The sequence below is a fragment of the Dromaius novaehollandiae genome, chromosome 2 (genome assembly GCF_036370855.1).
Source record: "Dromaius novaehollandiae isolate bDroNov1 chromosome 2, bDroNov1.hap1, whole genome shotgun sequence".
Lineage (NCBI taxonomy): Eukaryota > Metazoa > Chordata > Aves > Casuariiformes > Dromaiidae > Dromaius > Dromaius novaehollandiae.
The window spans coordinates 17,590,322-17,612,245 of record NC_088099.1 but is presented as its reverse complement, the minus strand read 5'-3'; the positions used below and the strand labels follow the sequence as shown (position 1 = coordinate 17,612,245).

The 21,924-nt window shown below is 46.4% G+C and overlaps 1 protein-coding gene across 5 annotated transcripts in view; it reads left to right on the top strand.

Moving 5' to 3' along the window:
* Positions 1–21,924, top strand: part of JCAD (junctional cadherin 5 associated) — a 66,098-nt gene that overhangs the window by 29,979 nt on the left and 14,195 nt on the right. For 2 of the 5 annotated variants that reach the window (XM_026101538.2, XM_064505857.1), the window contains one exon: positions 19,947–20,305. In XM_026101538.2, coding sequence (XP_025957323.1) covers positions 20,007–20,305 — 299 coding nt within the window. In that variant the 5' untranslated portion in view covers positions 19,947–20,006. Of the gene's footprint in view, positions 1–6,897; positions 7,066–19,946; positions 20,306–21,924 lie in introns of those variants that run through there. The other 3 variants (XM_064505856.1, XM_064505859.1, XM_064505858.1) reach the window with 3 other exon arrangements.

Below are 21,924 nucleotides of genomic sequence, written 5' to 3'. Positions count from 1 at the left end.
TTGAATATACCCATTACAGATAGGTTCAATTTCTTTTACGGAAAAAAAACAAAAAACACACTATAGATAGCTTCTCTTTCTAGCTATCTCTTAGAATCAGTTCATGTAGATCTGTAATATGGGAATAATATTTCAGAAAGGACAGTACTGCCCTTTAGAATATATGATTTATAATGTAATGTTACTGTAGCTAAAGGCTGAAATCAGTGAGTTGAAACTAAATAGCTATTATTTAAGTCCTTGTGGAACTAGTAGGAACTATAGCACAAAGCATTTATCAAAAGAGCTTTTTTACCGTGTGCGAGGGCTGTGTATTGAAATGCATCATTTAAGCGACATTCTTCCCTCCCCTTTAGGAAACAGTTATATTCGCTAAATGGCTTGCTATCGAGGCACCAGTGGGAGTGACACTCGGCACCGCGCTGGTCACTGCGTCGGGTGAAGTGACATTTAAGTGACCCCCACGGGCTCTATTTTTTGATATTCGTTGTTGTAACTCTAGTTTCTTTTGCCATCAGCATGTATTTTTGTTTGTTCCCTATAAACCTCAGGGCTTCAGGCACATCCTGCAGCAGTGCTTTCCACAACCTGTGTGCAGCAGACATAAATAATAATCCCTCTATCAGTATTGTATCTGCCATCTTCTAGTTAATTGATTGTGCATACATGTTCAGGAAAGGGAGGAGACATTCCTAAACTGCCTTTCGTGTTCTCACATTACTTTTCATACTTCTGTCACCTGCTTCTCATGCCTCTCCTCCCTCAGATGACCCGCTATTTCAGGCTCTTTTATTCTCCCAGATAAAGACCTGTTCAGCATACGCACTATGTGTTCTTGAGTTAAATTATTCATACTGATAAGGATATATTTGCAGCTGTTCTGAAGATGAAGTTGCCTTTTTCAAAGTGGCTTTGTGATTAGCTTCATAACAGAGGCTAAGACTCTTTAGCTAATGCTTATGGGCAACCTGAATTTGCTCTCATCCTTCACTGTAACTCCAATAGGTCAGCACCTGAACTTGCCACAATAAATCTGGAGTCATAACTTGACTGCACTGAGGTGTAGCCAGAATCTCTGCAAGAGGACAGGGTGCATCCTATCGCCTTGCTAGGCCTGTGCTCGATACCAGACATGACCCCGTGAGCTGCTGTGTGCTAGCTTAGAGCTGCTGAGCACTCCCAAGTAACAACAAAGTGGGCATTTTCCTGGGGCTCACCCATATCTTGCTGTAATATGTGAGAGCTGACCAGGGCCACTCTTCTTTTATCTTATTTCAGGCATGTTTTTCATTAGTACTCTTCCACATAGCGTGTATTTCTTATCTGACCTTAACAGGTTCCACACTTCTTGCTAACCATCTATTTTTGACCAGAAAAGCAAGCTAAAATCTTGCCTGTACTTGGAAAAAGACCACCTTCTGCTTGCACAGATCTGAAATACCCATCCTCAGCGATGACAAGACTTGCCAGTGTCTGAAAAACTTCATTCTTTAACAGGTTAAGCACAGATCACGAGCAGAAATGCTGACATGGCCTTCACAATCCTTAGGCTTCATACATAGCCTTGTGGAGATCTACGATGCTGCAATAGTGTTTGTACTGCACTTACACTTAAGGCATCGAATCTACATTTTCTTCATTCGGCTCACACAGGAATTAGCCTTCTGTATGGCAGTAAGCTTCCAAATTCTATACTATGAAAAATAGTTCAGATCCAGGACCAATATTGTTTGCTACTGCATAACTGTTTCCCCTTTCTCCTTTCCTCCTTTTAGGGAAGACCCTCTCCATTCTCAACACCTTGTTGGGAGGCCAGTTGAAACTCCTAATCCATCTTGAGAGCTGAATGACTGTACAAATGTTTTGATCAAGAGACTCTTCTGAAAAATTGGGCCTTAGCTGTTCTGTTCCTCATCCGGGCAATGGGGTTAATTATTGCTATGACTTCCCATCTCTCCCGGGTGTTATGATGAGAAACTCATTAATATTTGCTGAGTACTTTGGGCCCAGACCTTGAATGAAGGAGCTGTAAGGATTACTTTAACAATACTGAGCACTTCAAAAGTTTTGGAAACACCACCTAATTTTCTCAAATGTAAAACAGCTAAATTCTAAAGGATAATTTGTGGGCCACATCTCTTGATTTTTTTAGCAGTCTTCAATGTTCAGATGTCTTCATACACACAGTGTGTGTGCACATTTACTTCACATTAACTACTCTTTTCTTTTTAGCTCTTTGTCCATTTTTTTTCTCCTGCCAGCACACATCCACATACCATGCTTTAGGATTCTGAGGTAACTCCAACAGAGAGGATAGCTGAGTCCTTGCATTTAGAGGAAAAACACTCAACTCATGCCCTGAACCTCCACTCTCCTGCAGCATCGCTGTCTCTGCATCAGTCACTGTGTCACATCCATGTCCAAAGGAGCAAGAGTCCAAGTTTGACAAATTACCACAGCCTGTGGCCCAACACCTTTTGCAGACCCTAACTGCTGAGAATTAAATTGGCCTCATGGAATGGTCAGCACATGGTATCGAGAACTATTTCCCGTCTATTCAGCACGCACCCATCCAATCCGCTTCTCTGGGATGCTTAGAAAGTGGTAAAACAGTTAAGAAACTGAATCCTCAAACATAATCTCAAAGTACAGCTAAAGGAGCACAAATGAACTCATAAACAAAAACATCTCCTCTCCATGGCAATGCTTAGCATTTCCCTTGATGTAGCTATAAAATATCTCAATCTCCTACGCTCCAAATTAAAAAGAAGTGCCAATTCTATAAACAGGTGATTACTGACAGGACGGGTAATGTGACGTGTTTTCTTGAAAAAGCATAATAGCTGTTTTGTTTATGAATAGCATCTGTGCTAAGTAAGTTTAATATATCATGGTTGTAACGTGTGCCATATAGGATAGACAAGAGGAAAAAATAGGCATGGTTTTAAAGACACATCTGTGGCTAGTTAGTTATGGTAAACTTCAGGTATGTGGTGATTTCAGCATATGTTCTTCAACGCACTCCCAGACAGTGGAGCTAAGACAAACACTGTCACACTATTTCTCAGAATAATTCAGGCACCTACTCCCTTCAAAGCACACCAAAATTTGAAGAAATCTGGTTGATTTCACCAAAAAAAACCCTGACACAAGATCAACTCCAGAAATGAAGCACAATAACATTTGCAACAAACTAGACGGGAATGGCACAAAAGCACTGGCCCTAAGCAACAAGGCTGATGATGGAACATAAAACATAAACAGAGGACTCCCGATTGGGGAGGTTTTTAGCCCAAAGAGAATTATAAAGGCATAAAGCAGCAATAACTTGCACCGAGCAGAGCAAGACTTCCCATTCACTCATCGCACAGTAATGGCAAGCAGCAGTGCTGCTGCCGAGGAGCTGGCTGATGTGCCGTATGCGTGTGTGTTTTTCCTTCTCTCCTCCCTGTGTATTATTTCATCTATATTTCCCCCATCTGGACTGCTTCTCTTATGTTTGCATGTTTCTATTTTCCATGATTTCTTTCTATAATGGCCACTAACTCAGACTTTCAGGCGCTGCTCTTCATTTCCTTAGGAACTGAGCCCTGGTGGTCCTGTACTGTGGTTACCCAGACACATGGCGCCTGCTCTACCACATCCTGCAAGGTATTTATCAGAACCTGGACTCTAAAGAGAGGACAACTTCACCTCTCACCTGGTTTGTGCAGCCCCTCTGTGTTCCTGACCAGATACCCTCCTCACTCACAGCCACTGCAGGGCTTTGATTTATAGTTTCTTTGCTCTTTTTCTTGCCCCCACAAGCCAAACGTGGTCCTCTTGTCTGGAAAGAGCCAGGAGGGGGAGATCTCCCCATGCTGGCTGCAGGACAGTGCAATTTGCAGGGAAGCAATGCTTGATCATTCTTGCACTTCTGCTCTGAAGTGCTCCCCCCTAAAAAAAGGGGAATTGCTTTCCATGCCTCCTCTGCTTGTCTTTGCCCTTCTCCTGAGGGTCACAGTTTATATTGCAGTAGCCACCCAGAGACCACAACCCCACTGATCTGGGCACCGAGCTTAAGCAAAGTTAGAAGCAATGCCTGCCCAAAGAGCTCACGCTATGAGAAAAACAAAGGATAAGAGGAAACGGGAGCAAAGGCCCATGCTACACCCTGTGGCTTTAAGGAATTCTTTAGCAACGGCACAACTCCTAACAAATCTATGGAAATGTCTTTCTTCCAAGGGCGGTGCTTCCCTTCCCAGCCTACGAAGAATTCTTAGAAGAGGTGTGACAAAAATATCCCCAAAAGCTGAGATGCAATTGGCATACGGTTGTGAGGCGTTCACCTTAACATTGCTCAGTGAATGATCAAAAATCTCCTTCTTTGGAGGGGCAGCTCCAGCTTGGGTGTCCTCCTCTTGCCAACCCCTAAAGCCAGTGCCACGGCAGCTGTCCCTGGTGGAACCACCAAAGCTCCTGGCTCTGGACTGAGGACTTTCTCAGAGCATCATATAGCAAATGCCCAACAGGGAGTCGAGGCTTTCTGGCCCAGGAAGGAGGGATGGAAACAGGACTCTTTCCTGCAACCAAAGACAGCAGACAGCTCTAACCCAAATAAAACCACAGCCATTCAGAGGAGAAAATCATCCTGGAAATATTTTCATACAAGACACTAGAGAGAGATATTAAAAAAAACCCTTCCAGTTTGCCCATCAGAGTCAAGTTATTTAAATAATCGACCTTAACCAGTGCCAGCATGGCTTCTTTGTTGGAAACGTATGCTATTGTCATATCCACAAGAAGCTGTGCTGTGACGAAAACCCACTCTTTCTACAAACTGGCTTGCAGACTACCTGTCTGCTACAAGGATGTGCCGTGGATAGAACATGGGCTTCTCTAACCAGCAAATCTAAGGAGAACTCCTCAGATAGCTGCAGATATCAGGTGTAACGCAACTGCAAGGGGTCCTGCTGAAGGCCGCAGCGTCCCCCCGGTCCTAGTGGCAGGGCCCCTGTATGCTCTGCCAGGCAAGAGCGAGGGATTGCAGGCTCAGAGCCTCACCACTAAAAGACGAAAGGAGAAGGTGCCTATAGAAAAGCAGGTCAGTGATTATACCAAACCAGGACACTGGGAAACCTGTAATCCGGTCTGGGTTCTCCTGCAGACTACTCCAGTGACCTTGGACTAGTCATATAACTTCTCTGCCCTTGTTTTCCCAGCTATTAACTACAGCATGTATCAAATAGGACTCAATTTATTAACATGTTTTTAAAGAGCTTTGATAGCCTAGGGTAAAAGGCAATTAAGACATGGAGAACAGTTGATGGGCCCAAGCAATTGCTGAAGTAAATGATTCACAAGCATATTTTTTCAAGAGTGCCATTAAACTAAATTAGATTTGCAAATTATTTCCCTTTTTCTCAGAGGCTGAATCAACGATGGGGAGTAGAGAGGTGGGGAAGCAGGCATCCAGTAATGCTTCAAACAAACTCATGAATGTCATCAATGAAAATCGATCCTAACTGCACTAGCCTTGGTACTAGTACTGATAAAAGAGGCAACTAGGAATGTGAACTCAAACAGGCCTGCTTGGGAACGAATACAAACTAAATCATCTCGTCCTCGAAGCTGCTGGTGGATGGGTTCAGAAGAACAAGGTTGTCTCTCCTGCCATCGACCACGTGCTGCGATTCCCCCTCTGGTGCCAACGGTCAGGCCCTGGGGCCCACAGCCCTCCCTGGCGCCGGGAGGAGCCCGTTGTGGTGCGGCCTGGGCACGACCCCAGTCTGTCAGGCACTGCTTTGGAAGTATAGCCTCTGTTCGCTCTTCCTCCTTGACGGACCCCCATCTTCCCCTCTGCAGAATTTCCCTGTATGGAGAAAGCTGATATTTTTCCTATTAACTGCGCAGTGCGCTTACTGCGGCCCTGAAGGGAGGGGGCGAGGTGACTGTCGGTCTTTTCGGAGGAAACAACCTGCCCCACGCACACGGGTGTTCCCAGCAGGCTGCTGCTGTCGGAGGGGCGGCCAGTGCCCCGAGTCAGGCCTCGCTGTGCTGTTTTTCTGGGAGGATGCCATGCTGCGGTTGGAGGTCTGTCTGACCCAGCTCCGCAACTAGGTGCCCGCGGAGCAGGCCTGCGTGGCCGCGATGGACGGGCTCAGCGCTTGAAGCTAACCAGATCTTCTGATGCTTTGTTTATTTAGCTTGCAAGTGCACCACCGCGCACGCTTCCCCACTGGTGCAGGACGTGCGCTCTCTGCCGCACAAGCAAGCATGTTTATAGGGAAGGATTAGACGAGGATCTGTGGGTCCTGGCGCTGGCCGGGAGGAGTGCGTGTAACTTCTGTGGGGGCTGGTGCCCTCGGCTTGCTCTGTGCAAACAAACGCTTCTCCCAGCCAGAGGCTCACGGGGCTGGGGTCACAGCACGGCTCCGTAGGGCCAGCAGAGCCCAGCCGGCTGGACCCCGCTGCCCAAGGGGGGTCCCAGGTGTCACCATCCCCCAGGAAGGGCCGAGCGCAGTGGGCGACCACGATCTCCGGACCCGCTGAACTGCGAGGCTCCCCCGGCTTGGAGGCAGGCTGAGGGCCTCCGCGGGGCGCTTAAACAAAAAAAACAAGAAAGAAAAAAAAAGGAGGGGAGGCGGGGGGAGCTGCACAGTTTCATCGGTGGAATAACCGGAGCCTCCGAGAGCGGGCGGCGCGGAGCGGGGGCCAGGCCGGGCCGGGCCGGGCGTGCTCCGCGCCCCGCCGCGCCCGGCTGCCCGGACAAGCCGGAGGCGCCGCCCGCCTGCGCTCGGGGCCGCGGCAGCGTCGGCGCGCGCCCGGCTCCCGCTCCAGCCCCGGCACCGCGGCGGGGCGCGCCCAGCTCGCGGCCGCGGGGCCGCCCCGCCCGCCGCGGGGCCCCGCCCCGCCCCGCCCCGCCCCGCCGCCGCGGGGCCCGGCCGGGCGCTGCGCCGAGGGTCGCGGCCGCCGCAGGCTCGGCGCCGCCCGCCTGCCGGGGCCGCGCAGCGTCGCCGCCGCTGCCGCTCGCTCCTGCCGCCCGGCGCGGCCCGGCCCGGCGCGGCCCGTCGCGGCCGCCGGAGGGTGAGTCGCGGGCAGGTAGGGGAGGGGGCGGGCGAGGAAATGTAGCGAAATCCCTGAATCTTGGCTTTTCTTGTTTGTGCCTGAGCACATGGGGCAGTGCCGCTGAAGGAGCCTAATCTCTCTTTATGTATACATATATATACACTTATTCATATTTTTATATATATATATATATATATATATATGGCTTTTTGAACTCTTGCCTGCTGCGCTATTGAATGGCTTTTTCTTTTTTCCTCTTTCCTTCAATGGCACAAAAGTGTCTCGTTGCAAGAGGAGGGCTTGCGGCTTGCCGCCGGGGGCAGTTTCGGCAGATTTCCATCCCCGCTCGGGTCTCTTTGCACCTGCTGGTTCCACTCGCCCTTCCTCCTCCTCCTCCTTCTCCTCCCCGTGTCGCCGCGTCCCTGCAGGGAGAGGGGCTCTTGCGGGGCGCCACGGCCTGGTGGAGACACCGTGGTTCCCCAGTTTTGCTCGGTGAAGTCCCGGGAAGCCTGGGAGTCACTTCCTGGAGCTGCCCCCAGTAGCGCGTGGGCTCTGCGATGCTTTATCCGCTCGTGGGCCCGGAGCCCGCGGGCTAGGGACACAGCTCCCGCACCCCCGGCAGCCTCCCTGGGCGGGCGTTGGGCAGCAGGACGTGGGGTCACGGTCTGAAGCAGCATCAGCCACCAGTCGCGGTGTTTATTCTTCTTATGATATTTGCACAGCAGTCAAATAGACCTTTTGGTTTATTTCCCTTTTTAAAAAAATCCAATTACTGTCACAAAGGAGATGAGAACAGCTGTTATGTCAGAAGGAGAGCTGTGCTGTTATGTCATTTCATAATTGTCCGAGAACTACAAATTATGGCCTTATTCTGCCGCTGGATCTGGGCCAAAGGACTCTTGCATCTATTAAGTTTTTCATTTTGTCAAGAGTTGAGAATAATGGCTTTTTTGTGGCACAGACCCTACATGTTAAGTTACTCTAGCTCATGTTTTAAGTGAAAATATGATGTAACTGTTCTGAGTAGTAAATCTGATCCACACAGTCAAGACATTAAATCTTGGCTAGCGACAATGAGAATTGTGTCTTGCCGAAAAGCGTTCAGCTACACTTCTTAGCACAGGCTGAAGAATTTTCTCCATGTTACTTTAAAAGCTCTGATTCTGTCCAGAACGGGTGTTGGGTTTGTGGGTAACAGATGCACAGAAAATAGCAGCCTCCCGTCTTCAGACTGAAGAGTATCACCTAGGCAGCTGGCTCAGCTGGGACGTGGCGGCGGCAGAGCCGCGGGGGAGCCAGCGCAGGTGGCTGTCCGGGGCGGAGGCGCGGGGCGGACGGCACCTCCCGGGGCGGGATGCCCTCGGACGCTGTGCGCCGCCCAGCACAGCGCGCCGGTGCCAGCCTGGTCGGTCGCTGCGAAGGCTGAGCCTTGCCTCGGCATCCTCGCTGCCTCCGGTGGCGTTCGGAGTTGCCTGTTGCTACGGCGTGCGTTCGCCAACACGTGGAAAATACTGATCTTTCAGTCTGCCTGTATCGAGCGCTGTATTACAGTAGTATATTGTTCTTTAGATGCATAATTTCACTGGCCTCTTATGACCTAAAAAGCACACAGAAAATAAACAAGGGCATATTGTTCAGTGGGAAGGATGCAGAAAATTTTTCTGCCTTAGCTGTCTGGTTAGGGGAAGATTACTTTTAAGTGTTTCTGCTGATTGCTAGAGAAATGACATGGCACATGTGAACTTGGTTTTTGCCAAGACAGACTTATTTCTGAACTTCTCGGTCACCTTGGAACTAGTTACAAGCACATAGCAAAGTCCTGCCCAAATCTTCTATTCTAATTAATTTGGCCAGAGTCCATCCTAATTAACCTTGAGGGAGTTCAGGGGTGGGAGAGCTTGGTATGAAACAATTGTTCTCTTGTAATTTGCTTTTCACAATGTGTTGACCCAAACCAAGAGCTGCATCTCTAAAATCCTCTGGGTCTCTTGCTGAAGCCATTACACCAGTTTGTTTGTTTTTTTAACAGATGTTGTTTTCCACTTCTTGAGTGGAAAGGGTTATCTCACTTTCTACAACCTTGTTATTGTGCTTTGTTTGAAGAGTCAGTGGACTGGTGGCTTGCTGGGGAAGCTTACTCACTGCTTCCAGCTACAAAGGAAGGGGCTGGTCAGCACTTCGGCAGTCTTGATGCGATTATTAAGGTCTCTGTGTGAACTGACGGCATCTTTTCACATCTTGAGTACAGATAACCCACAGTTCTTTTGGTGTTGCCAGTGCCTGCAAAGAACAGAAGTTGGCAGTGGCATCTTTGTTGTCTGAGCTTGTTACAGTTAGACTATTACTAGAACTTACCAGCCATAACTTGGATCATCCCAAAATGTGGGACAAGGGAAGGTTTTCTGAAATTTGGGCTAACCTTAGGAGAGGAAGAAAGACTGAGTGCATTTTTGAAAGTGCTAAGGGTACCCTAAAAGTCACCAAGTAGGTAACAAAAAAAAATCATTTTTGAAATTTTAGGATGGTTCCTCTTCCGCCATTATGATGATTATCGGTTGCTTGCCTTGTTGGTCCAGGAGGGCTTGTCTGCACTCAAGAGCTGTGCTGCTTGTCTCCAGTCCATGCTTTGCATAAAGTGACACACGTTTGCCGGGCACGTGCAATGCATCAGCGGCATGGTGGGACTTGCTGTATAGGCTTCTTGAGTGTCTGTCTTATTTTTTTCTACATTAATGCTTTCAAACGCTACTTTGGCATTTATTTTCTTGTAGTGCAACAGGTCAGGGGGAAATCCTGCTGAGACTACAAGGCAGGACACACAGACACAAGAAAGAAAGATCAAAGACGTCTGTAATACAGGAAGAAGCAGAGGGTCAATCCAGAAGAGAGGGTCTTAGATGATACAGACAGGGGTAATATAAAGGGGATAACAGCACAGGAGAGGATGGTAATGTCTGCAAATGAGTAAACAAACAGATGTGTAAGACTGTGCTGAGAATTTATTTACTGCAGCAGATGCAGTCCTTATCTCTTTGAAAGAAGAGAAGGCCATACCAACCTTGGACAGCCTCTGTTCCCCACCACATCTGTGAGCAGGAGAAAGTGTTTGTTTACAGATCTTTCCTCCTCAAATGCTGGCCCGATCAGCCCGCCGATCCTGCTGTGATTAGTAGGATGCTAATGTGTGTAATCCTTTTGATCACAGGGCCCAAGCTCTATCAGCCATGTCACTGTCACCTCAGAGAAGCTCAGCTACGTGATGGATCCCTTATTAAAAATTTTTACTTCAAAAGATTGAATAGAGTTCTTATTGTGATCCCTTCTTTGGTTTGTACAAATGGAGAGCTTTTCTGCTTAAAATGATAATAATAATCCATGTAGTCCCAGCGCAGGAGTAGGTTATTAGCACTTTGCCTGTAGGTATTTTAAGTGGGATGATTGGCCTTTAAAGTCTTGATTTTAAGATATGAACAAAAAATGTGATTCCATTTACTTTGTTCCACCACAGCACTGATGGATTGCTCCGTACAAAAAAGTGTCATCAACAGCATGAAAATGTTCGTTTGGATTCTAAGAAGTGTATTCTTCTAGAGCTCCTTTTGGGGAGGGAGAGAGTTGGCTAATTATGCTGTGTTTAATAAATGTACTAGTTTGTTCTTCTGTTGTGACAAACAAAAGCTGTCATTTGAGGAAATACACCATATGCTGCCAGTTGGTCTACGAACTCGTTATATCTTTAGTACAGAGTAGCAGTGAGTGCACTTTAACAATTGCTCCTTCTTTGGAAAAAAGTCTGGACCGTTTTCAGAGTAGTAATGTGCTGCTCTGTCATCAGCAGACACAAGCTGTTGACATTTTGAAAACCAGCTAAAACGAGCAGCGGTATCTGGGCATGCTTGGATGTTTCCTCTCTCCTTATATGCATTTGCTTCTATCTAGTTGCTTACAAGCCACAGTGAACGAGTGCTTAGTTGGTGCCGGATTGGTCTATGGCAAATTTAAAAATCAACCCTCTTTCAGATATAAACTGACACCCAAGCACCATCAGACATGTATTTTATCACTGTGTGAACCTTAAAAAAACAAACTTGTACTCTGTACGCAAATGACCATGTTATTTCAAAAAAAAAAAAAAAAAAAGTGCAGCTTTCCAAAGCTTTTTCTTGGCAAGTTTGAGAAGGCAAACTTTGAAATATGACCCAAAACCTAACAAACCAGGGCTGTTACACCCCTGGAGAGAGGTAGTTACTCATTAAGGTCTGAGTCCCCAGGGGAGGAGACTCCTTTTACTATCTCCTGCCACAGTGGGTCTGCTGATGTATCTGCTGATCCAGCTGCCCCAGTAAGACAGAAGACGGGAGTAACTATCTTCTAATAGTTAAATAAACTCTTTCTTTAGCACTCACTTCTCTTCTCCTTCCCACTTCCTAATTTTATTGGAGACGCATCGTATCATGAATTTATTTTCTGGCACATTCCTCAGTGATTTCAGTGAGGACTTTTCCTCAAAGAATGCGAAGAGGATGTGAGCTATAATTTTCACTGTCTGTGAATCTCTGTATTAGAAAAAAATGTGAACTCTCCTGCCCAAAGGTAATGAAAGTTAAACACAAAAATTACAGATTTTTTTCATCTCTGTGAGATGAATGAAAGAGACGTGCAGGCCTGGGAACACTTGTGGAGCCAACATAACATTGAATTGTCTTCCAAAAATGACTTTGGCATGTCTTCTCCACTTATAGTCAGCAGAGATGATTATTCATTTAGCACTGGTGTCTTTGAAGACCTCAGTATGGTGTTGGCTGTACTGGAAGCTTTCTTGGACCTTTGGCTGGTGTGTGTTCATGATCAGACATGAGTCCTCTGGTGGGGACCGCGCTGTGGTGTCTCCACTCAGCTCACCTACTGGCTCTTCTCTGAGGGGGATCCTTCAGTGTGTGACGTATTTCTTGTGTCCTCAGGCAGAGTCGATTCCTCCCATCCCTGGAGGAGAAGCAAAGTTTCTGTTCCTGCTTGTGCGCTGTTTTCTACCTTGCCAGGCCTGCCTGCTCTTTATATCCTCCCCACGCTCCCCTGGAGTGCAGAGTACGTCAAGAGAGGGACTGCACGGTAGCTCATGGTGGCATTTTATAATAGTGTTCATTTTATTTTTGACAATAGTATAGGGGAAAAAAGCCATATTGTAATTCAGATGAAGTGTCTATTTATAAGACTGAGAATTGTGTACAGAAGGGGTTTTGATTTTCTTGGAAATGTGTTATTTTCAATGAGAAAATTGTTAAATGATATCTTGCGGATGGTATATTATCTTTGGGAGTTATGCTCCTGACCCCTGTTCTTTGCTGCACTGCGGGATCCCCAGAGGACTTTTCCTCCCAGAAAGCAATGTCCTGGTTGGCCTCAGAGGTATGTGGTTCGTCGCAGAGGTACACGGCGTTGTTCATATTACAGTTCAAAGCCAGGGAACCAGCCCATGGGAGAGGATGGAGACCAACAAACTACAATTGATGAGTCAAGGTGGGAAATACTCAGTACTTGAAAGTCCAGAAACTACACGTGAGGGACATTATGACCAAACAATACTGTTTTTCTTTTTTTTAGTTTGGGGAATGGAATGTCAAAATATTTAGTTTCCATCCAAAATCCCCTGGTTCTGAGGCAGGATCTGCTTTATCTGCACTGTTCCTCTTAGGTTTTCATTTAGCCTCTTCCTGAAAACCACTAATGATGGAGATTCACAGCCTCCCAGGGTAGCCACTAGTTAACTATTATCATGCTTAGACAGTGTCTCCTAATATCTAAGCTAAATCTCCCTTGCTGCGTACTAAGCCAATCACTTTTTTCCCCACATCTGCAGGGAGCAGGGCAAGATTATCTCTCCCTTTTAGCAGCCTGGTATATTGGAAAGTTGTTATTGTGTCTCATTCTCTGACTCTCATTCTTCCTCCCTTTTCTTGCAGCTAAACAAGCCCACTTCATGTAGCCTTTTCGCAAGAGGTCATGCTTCCTAAACCTTTTATCATCCTTGCAAGCAGCTGGAGGAGAGCAGCATCTCCCTTGGTGTAGGGCCCCAAACTGATTCAGTGCGGGAGTGCTGCGAGGGGACAGCAGCCCCCTCCCATGCCTTATGTGCAGCGCTCCCGGTAGCACAGCTCCGAATGTGCTCGCCTCTCCATCCCAAGTCCTGCGGGACTGTTGATGCCTTTTCTGTCTGTGGCGCTAGTCCCTGAAGCTCTTCTGCCATTCTGCTCCATTTTGCACTTCTGCATTGCATCCTTCTGAAGCATGGTGCTTTGCTGCTGTCTGTGTTGGATTTCAGTCATTGATTTCAGACTGACTCTCCAATTTATTGAAATTTTATTCTAATTGTAATCCCTGAAAATGCTTGCAGCACTCCCTGCAGATTTGTAATTGTAATCTTTATTCTAACTTAAAAGTCATTAATGGAAGTATTGAATAGAGCAAGACCCCAGGCAGACTCTTGACGAGTCTTTTCAGATTGGCATTGAATTTACTACCTATTCCTTGAGTACAGATTTGAAACATTTGTATACCCACCTTGACTAAATAATACCTAAATTGTGGTTCACCTGGTTTGCGTGTAAGACTGTCACATGCATCTGTCAAATGCTTTCCTGGTTCCAAATGTGTGACTTCTACTGTTCTTTTTCCCCTAGTCCCTAGGCTACTTATTCCATCAAAGAAGAAAATTAAATTGATTAGTCTTAATTTGTTCTTGACAAGTCTGTGTTTTCTCTTTTCTCGTTACTTTTACCCTCTGGGAGTGGATGCAGCTGCCGTGCGGGGTGGGAAGCGGGAACTGGGAAGGGTCCTGCTGTTCCTCCTGTGTCACACAACTCCATCCCTTCCCCTGCTTGCTTGTGATAAATCTACGCGTTATAAGTATTTGCAAGTGGGCTGAATAATTTGTCTGAGCAGGTATCAAAGTCAGGCTGTTTGGTCTATAATACCTCAGCTCTGTCTCCTTCCCTCTTTTGTTTGAAGTTAGATAATATGTTTGCCCTTTGCCCATCCTTTGCGAATTTCTAGGAGGTATTTGCTAATGGCTCGAAGGCTGCTCTGGCTAGTTCCTTACTTCTGTCGTACGATTAATTAAGCCCTGCTGAGTTGAATACATCCAACTTTGTTAATATTCTGAAATCTCTTTGTTCCTTGTTCTGGTCTATCATTTTCGTACACCATTTGTATTAAATATCTAATATTTGATCGTAGCAAACATTATTGTTGAAGACTCTTGAAACAGTTGAATTTTATCTTTAACGTTTGAATGTCATCTCTTAAGCAACTGAATGCACTGTGGTCATGGTTTCTCTACTGCCTTGTAGCTCTAAATGAAGGGCAGAAGCACAGCATGCCAGGTGCTGTACAAACACAGAGCAGCAGAACAGTCTGATCTGACTTTATTGTCTTAAAAAAGATGAAATGATCGAGGTAAAAGTCTTATTTAATGTGTTTGTTTTTGATAAGCCATCTGGTATGTACACATGCAAAAACAGAACGAGAAAACAGAAGAGATTACAATAGCCAAAGACTAACATATTTTCCTGTGATGTAGCAGAGGGTTATATTTAGACTGTGCTAGTAATAACATCTAGTTTTAAAAGTTTTACTACGAGTACCTGTTTTCCATTGCTGTAGTTTGTCAGGCTTTTATCACTTGATCTAAGACTTTCAGATTGTGTGTCTCTCTGAGGCTAAATTTATTTTAATATCGTCAGCTAAACCAATTCAACCATTTCCAAGAAAAACTAGGGGGAGGAGGAAAGGGAGAAGGAATGTTGCTTTGCCCACATTAAAAAAGAAAAAAAAATTTTGCAAGTGTTTGACTGAGAGCTGTAGTGCCATCATGCTCGAGAACAGAACCTATGGCTGTAGGACTTGGAAAAGTCCATGCATGTTCCCAGCAGATGCTTCTCTGATTCTAGCTGCTCCATTTTCTGAAGATCTTCTCCTCACATCCATCAGCATCCCAGCTTCGGGTGCTGACCAGCCTGCATTTGACCCACCCCATGTAGCGACAGCGCTCCATGCCATCCCTGCTTCTTTGTGTGTGTGACCGGGCTGTGTGTGCATGGCCCCCAGAGAGGTGCTCCTGCCCAGGGTTGTGGAGGTAAAGCTGGATTTTCCCCAGTAATGACTGCTCCCAGTGTCTCCAGGTAAGGGTGAGATGGAGCTTTGGACCTGGGAGCAGAGGGCAGGTATAGAGGCAGCCTCAGGGAGGAGGTTTTTCTGCTTGAAATGTAGAAGGGCCAGAAGCTGGTCATCAGGAGGGAAAGGAATAAAACTGCGATGAGTGACATGAATCAGGGAGTGGAGGGAAGAACCTGTAACTGGGAATAGAAGGGTGAGGATGCCGAGAGCTCAGAAAACAGGCTGGCTAAAAGGGTGGAAGGGATGGGAGTCTGTGCAGGCATAGCAGGAGCAGGAGTGGGACCTCGGGGAGGGATGCTGGAGGGTAAGGCAGGAGGGGAGGGTGGGCCAGGCTGGCGAAGAAGCCTGGACATTGGGAAATGAAGGCACTGAGGTACGTAGAGGCGAGAAGCTAACGTGCTGGGAGGAGGTAAGATGGGCCTGGCTGGACAAGAACAGCACTGGTACTGGATTGGTCAGGCAGAGGGAAAGAGGAGAGAGAGTTAGACAAATTACTGCAACCAGCTTTTTTTAATATTCCCTTGTCCTCATTGTGTTGGCATCTGACTCAAAACAGTTGGTTTGACTTGCAGAAGGGCTGGGTACTTGCAGAAATGAGTCTGTGAGAGCATTGTTTTGATCGTACCTAGTTCAATATTAAGGCTAAATGCTTAAAACATCAGGTTGTAGACACCTCAGATTGGGCACCTAGAGTGGAAAGGGGTGTTTTTTACTTTAGTCTCTATACATAAATACTTCTGTCTGACACACTTCTGATATGAAATGGGAATAATATCACCCTGCTCTACAGAACTGAGTGAAGATAAGCTAGTTTAATGTGTGACCTGGCTAAATAATACACTTTGTGGTTCAGATGCCTGCTAGTAATTCTGTCTTCAGAGTTGAGTCTGGATAGCTGCTGTAGGTGAAGCCTACGGAGACCAGCATCACCTACCCTATGCATCAAAGGAGGCAGAAGTCCTGCAGGACTTTTGTAGCCTGAAGTCATGTCATTACAGACCGTGGTAACTTAAGCGTCCACACAGGGTACCTTAATTTTGGCAATTCATGTTTGTATGGTTCATTTTGCAACATGAATAATGTTCGTATAATGTTTCCTTTTCTATAAAATTCTATAGGATTGTTTACAAAATGTTGTAGATAGTTATACAGAGATGGACAGGAGGAAGGCAAGCACTTTCAGGGGTGCTATTCAAACAGTTGAAGGGTTGCCATGTTCCTGTTTATTTCAAGTAGCAGAGGGATGGGGAGAGATGGAGAACAGCCAGCTCAGTGCCAAATTCTTTGTCACTTCTGGTCTCCCACCAAACTACATGGCTGCTCTGCAAGGATGATCTCAGGACTCGGGAGTAACCAAAGGAGCAGGCCTGGCAGACTTCTCTAAATGCCATCCAGTGAAGATTCCCAAATGGGATGCAAGCCATTTGAAAGCCTGGAGATAGGACCTGCTTCTGCCACTGCTGCATGTGTTGATATTTGTTGTCACAGCCAGTCGTGATGATGGTGGTACCCACAAAAAAAATAGCAGGGCTTAGGAAGCCCTGCCACAGATATAGGCAGTACACAAACAGAAATCGGTGTGTTTTTCCCCCCAAGAATGGGCTCCAGAAGCAGCTCAGAGGAAATCCTAGACCAAATTTCTTCAAGATCCTTCAAGATTGTTTGGTGTTTTTCTTAGCAATAGGGATGAGATCCCTGGTCTTGGAGAGATTATCCCTGAAAGAAGGTGTTCTCATTACGTGTCTGTCCCCTGGTCCCATTGTATCCAGCTCCCCGCAGCTGCGGGTCCCCATTGTGTTTGTGCATATGTGTGCTAATGCAGATTTCCGTAGTTCAGCACATGCTTGTTTCTTTGCAACTGAGAAGTTTCCAGAAAAACGTTTGGCCCCTGTTTCCAGCGTAATATGGAGTTGTACCGGCTGACTGGGACAAGTCGGAAACACTGGCAAGATAGCAGGCATCCTCAGGAAGCAAAGCCTATCAGAAAACACTGATGTCATTGGCAAACAAAACAAATGAGCGCTGGGAAAACAAACTGTTTTCCAGCGTTGTTGATCTTACCTCAAATTAGAAGCTCTGCACAAACTTTACTCTTTGGCCCAGTCTCATAAATTATTTAGAAGACAGCACAGCAGCAACAGTTTAGTTACTCCTGCCAATACAATTCCTTTGATTTTATTTTTTAAACTCATTTGTTTAAGGGCGGACGGGAAGAGCGTCCCAACACTGCACCCCAATTTGACAGCTGGCCAGGCTCTTTGCAGGCGTCGGATGCTGCCGTGGTGGTCCCCCGTGGGCTTGCTTCGGGCGAGGGCCTCTGCTCTCCTGCCCAGCTCCGGGCCGGTACTGGAGGACAGTGGCTCCTTGTGACTTTGCCGACCCGCTTGGTGGCCCGTGCATTGACCCCAGCCTGGCCAGCGGGTCGCCCGCAGCCCCTGCCGCGGCTCGCCGGGGCTCTCTGTGCGGGCGGCGGGGCTGGCGGGTGGCCTTTCCCTCTCCAACCGCCCTTGGCTGCAGCGGGTGGCAGGGAGGGGGTTAACAAACACACCAAGCCAGCCTGACAATAATAGCAGGAAAAGCACATTTCTTCCGTGCACCTGTGAGCACGCCGATGGGCTTTATGCTGTTTATGGCAGTCACATTGGATCTTTCTCCTTTCAGAGACTGAGCAGCTCTAGCAGCCAGCTGTTCCCTTTGCTCCGCTCATACCTGGTGCTGTCCACAGCCTTGCGGGGGGGAACCAGCCTTTTAGGTCAGCATTCAAAAACAACCCACCAAATCTTCCTTTTCCCTTGAGAGAGAAGGGTTCCACTTTTCCTTGACTTTTGCCTAGCTGTACTTACTGCTGACTCTGTTATTCAAGGCACTTAGTGGGAATTTGGAGTCTTGTTCTAGCAAGGCCATACTCCTAAAATACCTTCTGCACAGAGCTTTATTTCTCTGTTTAAAGGGTATGTTTGTGTAAAAAGGGAAGAGATTCGTTAAGCTCAACCAGATGAACTGGTTTAAACTCTAAGCAGGCTCTCAGGCTGAAGAGCCACTATTTGTGACGTTTTCAGTTACTCATTAAAGCACGACTTTGCATAAAAAAAGTGTGTTTTTCTATGCCACATCTTGAAGGCTGTCCTCAAGACGAGATCTGCCATCTCTGTGGGTAGCACACACGAGATGTGGCCAGAGCGTGCCCAGCAACACCCCAGGAGCCTACACACACAGCATCCAGGAGACGGGCTGAGCCGATACTGGATGGGACACTGGAGAGGCACAAAGTTGCCATAACGCGTGATGTGCTCCTCCTTAACAGCTGGTTTAAATTCTACGCCCACCCATTAACTTCTGGGTATATGTAGCCGGAGAGCTTTAGTACTGATAAATGTACAGCAGCCACCTTGGTAGTTGTTCCATCTAATTTAAATTGCTGTAAATAGCAGTGAACAGAGTTCTCCCTTTCTTCTTCCTTAAAAAGAGCATTAGAGCCCTGTGTGTAAAATGCACTTGTTGGTCATGATCTTTGCAGAGATGATCTCTTTTTCAGTGGCTGCCAATGCTGGGCCATACTCCCTCAGATAAGACCTACTACTACAAAGGACACACTATACCCACCAGGCATGTTAAATGAAGTCTTTATGCAGGCAAAATCATCTTGAGTGTTTTACATAATGAATATGGTTCTTTGGTGTATTTCACTTCTTGTTCATACCTTTTTTTCCTTGTAACACCAGTCAACCAAGGAGGAATATACTAGAACCTGTTCATTACTGTGTATAATCTACAGAATAGATCATTACATTCTGGTCATTTTAAAACTATGGAAGAATGGGTATTCCATAATTGCCATAACAACCTGGAAGAGTAGTATAGCTGAAAGAGATTGTTTCCAGCCAACTAATTCAGTTTGCTGCATCTTTGCTGTAGTCAGTAAAGAATTGAGGGCCGTCACTGGAATGAAAAATCTTGACTGTCCTGTGTCTTGGAAATCTTCGAGATACAACAAACACAGGCATCTCAGATTGTTTTTGTCATTTTACAGAGTGAAAGTGTGCTGTAAAAATAGAGCATACTTGAAATCTTAGGGTTTTTATTATTCTAGTTGAGCATTACTGATTGCCAGCATGCCAACCTAGGCCAAAAAAGATCATCTATGAAGAAGAGTGTTTAACTGGGGCATTGCATGACATTACCTGGGCTTCTCATGTGGTAGCATAATTAATTTTTGTTCTCATACATATTTTTGTCCTTGTTCATGTGATCTTTTTTTTTTCCTGGCTGGAATATGCAGAACTATAGGGAGAGGCTCTATTGCCCTATAATCTGGTGCTTCCTCCCTCAGCTAGCTAAAACCCAGTACAAAGCATATCTCCCCATGACTGGAGGAAAATAGTTTTTTAAGCAAATGCCTGCCTCAAATTGTGTGCTTACCTCTGGTGCAAAGATTTTTTGAGATCACTCAGTGAAAACTGAAAGCCGCAATCATCACTGAATTCTTCAGTTAAATGGACTGACTCAGCAGCAGCACGGCATCTGCTCCTTGCCTGAATAAATGTAGGTGTATTGTCTAGGGAAGGTCAGCACGTGATTCATCAGCATCTGCGTGCACTTTACTTAATATGTTTTATTATAGGGGTGGAAGACTGAGGCCAGGGGATGAAACTCTTAGTTTCAGCAGCCTATCAGCTGAGCAAGGATGTCTTCCTATGTTTAAAGCAGCTTTCTGTTTATTTTTCCAGTGATGGGTCCTGCTGGAAAGAGCTTTCTGATGGCACAGCTGTGACTGACACCAGCACAATATGTTCAGTGTCGAGGACCTCCTGATTTCTCACGGATACAAGTTGTCAAAAAATCCTCCTGTTTCATATGAGAACAGATATGATGGATACCGGCATGAAATTGCAGGGAACAGATCTGGTCAGCGAATGCTGAATGGATTTGAGGGAGAATCAAGAGCCAGTGCTTACAGCAAGAAACCTCTGGCAAAAAGCAACTCGAGTAGCACTGAAAGCAGCCATGGGAGCCAAGGGAGGCAAGCAGGTCCTGGTTACCACCATGACCTTCAGGGTTTGTCCACTTTTCATACTTCAGAAGGGGGGTAAGTTTCAGCATCATGCCATGGCTTTGCTTTCTCTTCCTTTTGGTTCTGGCAGATAACTAAGCATGACCCTAACCCCTGATATCATCTTCTTGTGATCTTTTTCTGCTCCCATACGCGTGACCATCTCCATGCACTCCAAGTTCACACAAAGCAGTGGTACATCCATTCACCTTTTGGTAGAGCAAGGCCTTTGAGAATATTGGGGTGGTGGGAAGTTGCCAGGTGTGGGAAAATTTAATTTATTAATAAGGTCTATATCAGAAAGTCTTCTGCAGGTTTGGAAAAGCTCAATGCAAGTGCAGTAAAAACAGGGCAAAAGCTCTTCCTTTCAAATATGAATAGTTAAAAAAATGAAAACAGCTTCTTCTGTCACATACATGCCCTGGTTTTTGTTGTAAATTCAGCTGTGTGCCGCTCTCTGTGGGTGTTCCTACATAGACCGAGTTTTTTCTTTTTTGAGGCAGTTCTCATGGAGTAAACATGAGAAGGTGCCTGTATGTTTCTTTTTAAAACAGCTCAAACCCAATGGAAGCTCTTGTCGTCACTTCATAAAACATGCTTGTACAACTGTGGCTTGCTTAATACGAAGGACGTGCACTTGAACTGGGGCAGGCTGGGCAGGAAGAGCTGTGTGTATACAGCTCAGCCTTGGTCATTGTTTTGCAGCTATTGGAGTGCTAAATATGAACAAAGGAAAGGGGCTAAGGCCATACTGGAAGCAAGCCCAAATATGATGATGCTTTGTAAGGAAAAGCCCCTTCCTCCTGCAGAAAGGGCTTGAAACTGAAAGCAGGACAAAAAATCGTAGCCTTGGGATCTTGTCCTCGTATGAAGACCTTCAGTAACACGTGGCAAAGACGTGTCCCCCAACTGCTGGTCTCGTCTGCTCTTTCCCTTCATATCTCTTCCCCTTGCAAGCCTGTTGGCCTGGAGCAGAAGTGACTGTTCGTTGCCAGCTGGAGTAACAGGAAGAACAAATGTGCGCGCTGTAAAACAGCATTAGGGCCGCAAGTCCCAACCGCGGTGGGTATGGTTCTCTCTATTCCTGGCGGGGCTCTGCCTATGCAGGTGGGTTGGTGCTGGAGAAGGAAGGAGAGGACACACATTTTAAAGATAATAAGGCAGATCCTTTATGGTATTCTTTCAGTGAGGTAGACCAGAAAACAATGAAATGAGGAAAGATTCTGAAAAAGTAACAAAATGGGGAAAAAGCTTTGAAGGAGGAAAACAGGGTGTACAGGGTGTGAAGGGTGTGAAGGGAGAAGGTGGCACTTGGCCTTGGAGCAGAGTTTACAGTGCAGGGAAAAAAACAGCGTGAATGAAGTATGGCTGCGCGAGGCTGGAAGCAGCTGTAGCACTGCTGCTCCCACATCCTGGGAGGCCGAGCATGCTTTGAAGTGCGTGTCGCAGTGGGAACACTGCTGCCTCTCCCGGTAAATCTGCAGTGTGTCAGTGCTGCGTGGGCTTGTTCAGCTGCCCCACGCTTGAGATGTGGCAAAGGTATCTATAACTGTTAAGTGTAGGCTGGGAAATACATTATAAAATAATCCTCTGTGACAGTTTAAATGTCTCTTGCTAACCTCTCAAAATGCCAGGGGTGGAATCTGTCAGCCTAC